The sequence below is a fragment of the Vicia villosa genome, linkage group LG1, assembly GCF_029867415.1.
Source record: "Vicia villosa cultivar HV-30 ecotype Madison, WI linkage group LG1, Vvil1.0, whole genome shotgun sequence".
Lineage (NCBI taxonomy): Eukaryota > Viridiplantae > Streptophyta > Magnoliopsida > Fabales > Fabaceae > Vicia > Vicia villosa.
Window position 1 is genome coordinate 10,967,681 of NC_081180.1, and position 6,853 is coordinate 10,974,533.

Here is a 6,853-nt window from a genome sequence, read left to right on the forward strand (position 1 = left end):
ATAATATTACAAATATATATATATATATATATATATATATATATATATATATATATATATATATATATATATATATATATATATATATATATAACATGGAAGAACTAAGAAAATATGACTACAATTTAAATTTATATATGTCATTTCTAACAAATAAATACTTTTTTACTCATGAAATTATATGTTAAGATTCTTTATATAAATAAGTTATAATAGAGGAAAAATAAAAAATAAAAAATGTATATACAAAATATATAAAATATAAATTCATTTCAAAAACTCATCAATACCTTTAATTCATGGAAGTTATATGATACAAACATTACTATATTATTAATTTCATGAACATTATATGATAAATAAGTTATAAAAAAAATTTAAAATTTAATAAATAAAATTTCGTAGTTAAATATTATTTTATAAATTCAATTCTTAGTTTATTATAATACAAATTCATTCATTAAAATATTTTTAATTTTAAAATTTATATAGAAAAACCACATATGCCAATTTATTAAGTTATTTTTTATTAAAATTATTAGTAAATATTTTATTAAAACCTACAATTATATTTTTTTTAAGACTATTAAACAATTAATGTAAAGTTTCATTAATTTCAATCATCTACTTCAATATTTTTATAATTTAATAAATTTAGTTTAATAATTTATTATTATAAAAAATTCTATTCATAATTTATTATAGTAAAAATGTATTTATTAAAATAAATTAATTTTATAATTTATTGAGGAAAAACACATAAGTCAAATTGTTACATTATTATTTTTTGTAGTAATTTATTAGATTATTACTACAAGATTTTGATAAAATAAATAAATATATTGTGAAACTCATATTCTTAATCCTTAAGCTACATTTTTTTAATATTTTGTAACTCATATTTTTTCATGATTATGATCATTTATCATTTCTTATTGCATTAATATAAATTTTAATTAATAGTTTTATTAGTCATTATTTGTTATTATGATGTCAGTTATCATTTTGTATATAAATATGTGATATTGAAGTATCAATGTGTTCTAAATACAAATCGTTGGTCTCTTCAATTTTATATGATAAAAATTATAGTATCTCTTAACTTATACTCCTCAATATTAGTTTTTGTGAGAGAATAGAGACTCAAATTATTATATTATAAATATTTCAATTCTCTTTTATATTGATACAACTTTTATTTCTCTACTATTATAACTTTCTATCTAATTATCTTTTATTTGATGATTTGAATCAGGAGAAGATCATAACTTTGTGTTGCATCATTGTTGCATGCTTGGGAGTTCTATGAAATGATTATTCATGTAGGTGCATAAGTAAATGTCTTTAACTCTAATATATACATCTAATGTATACATCGATAAAAATCCTATTGTATTGATATATTTTTTGTTAGTTTGTTATTTTATGGGTGCAATGTTTCAATTCGACATAGATGTAAGTATTGTAGAATAAGTATAATGATTTCTCAAATTTTTGTGATATTACCATCATATAAAGTGTTTATTGAACAAACAAGTATTATGTTTGGACATAATATTTAGTGTAGAGTATAATATCAACTAAAATTTCATAATCATCTATCACCTAGAGAAATGTTAAATATAAAAAATGTATAATTTATTCTTCAAATATTTCTTTGATGATGTTTTACATAAGCGGTGTAATTAATATTTGTGTATAAATTTTTCAGTATGTATTGGTTCACGGTTTTATACACATTAATAGTAGTACATATCAAATGTCTTGAAGTGGAATTGATCATTTTAATAATAAAATTAAATAAAAATAGAAATCTACATCTACATCTACATATACATGTAAAATAATCTACATATATACGATACTATGATGAATTCCAATGGACAATTAAACTTAAGTAACAACTCTAAAATATATTTTATTTTTTTAATTAACTATTTTTTATATTTTTAATTATGCTTCTGAAAAAAGAATCTCTTTTAAATTTCAACAACGTCAATTTCCTTTTATTCTTTCATTTGCACCACTATCAATAAAAGTAAGGATACTCACTCAAACATGTTAGAGTATATCTACCACAATCAATTTTTTTTCTCACGGACAACTATATGTTCTCATATCAAGGGTTACTTCAAGGAAATGGTTAAAGATATTAGAGACCAATGATGAATGTGAAGATATAGATACAACATCACATGTAGTCTACAAAGAAGTATTTAATAATATTCTTTTGTTAATTAATATTTATTTCTTTAAATTTATACATTTTAGATTATCATAGTTTTTTTTTTTAATTTATTGTCTTTCATATTAAAAAATTAATAGTATAATTACAAATATAATTTAAATGAGCTACAACATAATTTTATATGCTTTCACATTAAAATAGTAATAATATAATTGCAAACATAATTTAAATGGCCTATAAAATAAATTTGTATGTAAATAAAAAATTAAATATTAATTGTTATAAAAAATGTAATTTTATTTCTAATATATCCGTGCGAAGCACGGGTCGGTGATCTAGTTGTTGTTAATCTAAAGCCGATGGGTATTTAGGAAATTTTTTCAATTATTAAATTTAGATATATTTTAACCCCTAATTTAAAAAACGATATATAAATTCTTTATTCTTCAAAATATATCATATATCAATTAATGAGTTTTTCAATCGTGAATAAATAATAAAGACTAGCATAATATATTTTAAAAAATCAAGAGATCGATTGAATATATGAGACTAAAAAATATTAAGTTTTTATTTAATCAACAAAAATTCCTCTATTTTAATATTCTTTCATCCCAAAATAAATAAAAATACTTTTTCTCATTTTAAATTGAGTGAGTATATATAATCTTCTCCAACACTCCACCTTCAACTCATCCTATAAATAACCCATCCCCCACCAACCAAAAATCAAAACAATCATTTCCACAATCTCCCATCTTTCACACCATGACCACACCCAACAAAAACCACAACAAATCTCTACTACACCGCCTAAGAACCGCGGTGCAAAAAGTAAAGCTTCTCATAAGCTCAACAATTCTCAACCAAACATGGAACGCTGCAAAACTGCTACGAGGCACTTCATCTTTGTCCAAACGCCAGCTCAGTTTCAACGACCGTCCTGGATTGATGATCTGTTCCTCCGATGAAACCGATTCAGAAGAGTCTCTTTCTCCGTCGCCGCCGCGGTGTCTTCAGAGAACCATGAGTATTCCTTCCGATGATGACATTGATAAGAGATCGGAGATTTTCATAGCGAATTTCCGACGACAGCTTCTGTTGGAAAGACAAATTTCGTTGCAGCTACGTTATCGGTCACAGGGAACAACAACATAGTTATAGATTATTATGTTTTTCTTTTTCTTCTACTTTTTTTTGAGGACATGTATAAACAATTTCTTGATTTTTTTTCTTCTTTATTTTCTTTGAGATTGATTTGACTATAATTTTTTGTTAGTTGTTGTTTCATTCTCTACCATTTCTTTTTTCTTTTGTTAATTATTCTTGTACAACAAGATACATTGAATTATTAGATACACTGAATTATTGAATTGTATTTTGTTGTTATAGTTGTCTTCTTCTAATCAAAATTTTGAATCTATACAATTGAGTTTGGTATAATGAGGTCACATTTTGTTCGAATTATTCACATTTGATAGCTACTCTTTTTTTTTCTTATAAGTTTAATTTTGATACAATAGTGAGTTCTGACATTAAAAAAGTTGCATGGTCAATAAGTCGTAGTAAAATAAAGAATTGGATTGAAATATGTTAAATAAATATATTAAACAATAAAGAATATTTTCTTTATATTCTATTTAATATTGTATATGATGTATATATACATTTTTCACATACATTAATTATTCAAATGTATTTAGAAATTTTTTTTTTTTTTATGAATGGAAAGAGTAATAGATTTAGTTGAATTGAAATGACTCTAATATGAACAAATTTGATAGGTTTTGTTACATGACAACGAGTAATGTTGGGCTAGTAATGGTCAACCAGCGTCCTTGATTTCGGCATTTTTATATTGTATGTTCTCTTGTTTTTTTTATATAGGGTATGTTTGTTTTAAGGTTTATAATTATATTCACATGTATTGTTTGGTTGAAATTGTAAAAGTTGTTTAATTTAAAATTATAAAAAATTTAAAATACAAATACATGTGAGTGGTTATGAAAAGTTTGTTGGTTGAACTTATTTTCATGAAAATGTTATATTCTCACCCTAAAAACTTAAAACAACATTAGAAGAAACCATGTATAAATAAGTTTCTTGAAAATAAAAGATTCCTTGAAACAATTTTTAAAAATTTGAGTTAAACGTGGGAATACTGCATTTCCATAGTCATGTACTCAAGAATATTGATTTTAATCTTGAAACAAACACATCCTAAGAATTTAGATAAAGACCAAAATCATTCAAAATGTTGAAGTGATTGATAAATTTTTTAGGCTTTTACTTCCATGAATTGAATTAATGATATGCATGCAATGTTTTAGATTCGAAATACTATATTCTAAAAGAAAACAAAACTAACTTTATCAAAGCTAGTTTAAGAGTAGCATAGACTACACGAGCAAAATGTGGAACAAAAAATTATTATGGCAAAGAAGAAAACTCATGATCTGGATTTTAAATGTGAAAGCTCGATGATAGACGAAGCATAATTGATTAAAAAAATACAATATATTATCTCACTATTTTCCTTACCTAAGATAAAATGTAACATTCAATGGCAAAAAACTTTTTATTTTGTGATTGAACTGTAGAGATGCAAATACTCGTTTTTTCACATACCCATAGCTAACAAAAAGAGGAACAAAAACATAACAAGTCTTGATGTTAATGGTGTTTAGATAAATCAATGAATGGTATCTGAATTTCGGTGTTCAAAAACTTCACTAATTAGTTTAAGTGTATCTCGCATTGATATATATCCTATTTTGTGAACATAATGGATCAAGGAAGGTATCACATTAGCATCTATGTATGTCCTTTTTTGTTAACAAAATCCCAATAGAAGAACTCAGTTTAGGTAGGGTTTGTGACAAAGCGGCCCATTTTCACTTTTTCTATTTTGTTAGTAGTGTAAGGTATTAATGTCATGTTACATGCAACGATATATACTGGCCTATTTTCAATTTATAAAATATTGATCTTTATGAATCTTTATCTTTAAGTCATTAAGATGTTTACGTTGACGATGGAAAAGTTTTCCTTAACAATCCTCTTGTGATGTTGAATCTGGCGGCAGGGTCGTTACTTGAAAATACTCTGACTATCAAGTCAGTGGAGGTCATGAGTGTGATTTTTAGGGCTTAGTTTTATACATACTTAGTTCTGACCCATTCATTAGACTTTATATTAGTAATCTAGGGCTTAGTGAATATCATAGGGCATGTCATCTAAACATCCTTCTCATATTAATCATCCTTGATTAGGTGATCTTATAGGGTGTGTTCATTTCCTTGTCTAATGGTCCTATAATCTTCTAGATGATTAAGAGGATACTATTAGGGTGTGTTTGTATCTTAGTATGCATTGCCTCTTGAGACTAGTTGATGAATTATTAAACACATTGTGACTTGGTCCAATCAAAAATAGTTATATTCAAATTTTGAGTTCACAATTTTGTAGAAGATCCTTTGATTCTTGCCGAAAGGAGATGGCCAAACACCATATCTATGAAGGCTAACTTAATTATTTTTGAGTTGATGTCGAGACTTAAAGTCAACTTCCACAAAATCTTATAGTTGTGTGAGTATATCAAGGACATCGCTCATGGATCCCTCAAGGGTCCTTAACTATAAAATTGGACAAGTTCCATTTAATTATATTAGACTCCTAATTTGTGGAAACAAAATTCACCTTTATATCTATCATTTATTGTTTAAAAAAATTATAATGAGGTTGTCTAGATGGAATTTAACTTATCCAAGAGAATTTAACTTGTTTTATTGAAATCATCATTGCCTTCTCTATCAATTTTCTTTTCTTTTGTCCTTAAATCTCCACCAGGTACTATTTCTAAAATTGAATTTGTGTTTAAATATTTTATTTATGTGTAGCATGAAAGCTCACAAGGTCCATTAGGTTACTTGGGATAATGTATGCTTATATAGAAATCAAGAAGGTTTAGGTCATTTGAGGGTGAAGAAGTTTAAGTTTTCCCTCTTAAGAAAATGGTGATGTAAGCTTAGTACGATCAAGAATAATTACGGTTTAAGGTACTGTCTCAAAATTATGGGGTTGAACAAGACTTTTTATTAAGTGAATGTAGGAAAACATGCATTTGGAGGAAGTACTTACAACCTACTAGGTATGAAAAGGATAATTATATTTAATTTGTTTAATGAATAACTTCTTAGGGTGGTAGGTAGTGGCGAATTGGACTCATTTGAAATGATCATTTACTTGAGGGAGGTATACTTTTTGCGATATTTAGAAGACTTTACTACTTAGACTTGGATAAAAATATGTCGGTTGTGAGTATGTGTTGATTAGAGTAGATAAAAGATAGAGGTGGGTGGCATTGGAGAAGAAGACTGGTCACAAGGGAGGAATAGTTAGTTATATATTGTTATTTTCTAGTTAATATCTTTTTGTAGGAAAATGCATCTAACATGCGGGCTTGACATTTTAACCATATCCATGATTATTTTTTCAATGGCATTTATAGATATCTTACCCAATATATGATTGTGGATCTACCACATCTTTAAAATTTGGTTTTGGAATAAATTAATTCCTCTAAAGGTGTGATTTTTTAGCTTGGAGGATGATTCCAAACCGGATTCCAACAAAGGTAAACTTGATTCATCATGGTATCATTAA

The 6,853-nt window shown here is 25.8% G+C and overlaps 1 protein-coding gene across 1 annotated transcript; it reads left to right on the forward strand.

Annotated features, from left to right (window-relative positions):
• Nucleotides 1-2,893: 2,893 nt before the first annotated feature.
• LOC131601047 (uncharacterized) lies at nucleotides 2,894-3,566 on the forward strand. The gene has a single exon (XM_058872766.1). The coding sequence runs from the start codon at nucleotides 2,957-2,959 to the stop codon at nucleotides 3,344-3,346; it is 390 nt and encodes a 129-aa protein (XP_058728749.1). The 5' UTR covers nucleotides 2,894-2,956; the 3' UTR covers nucleotides 3,347-3,566.
• The last annotated feature ends 3,287 nt before the right edge of the window (nucleotides 3,567-6,853 follow it).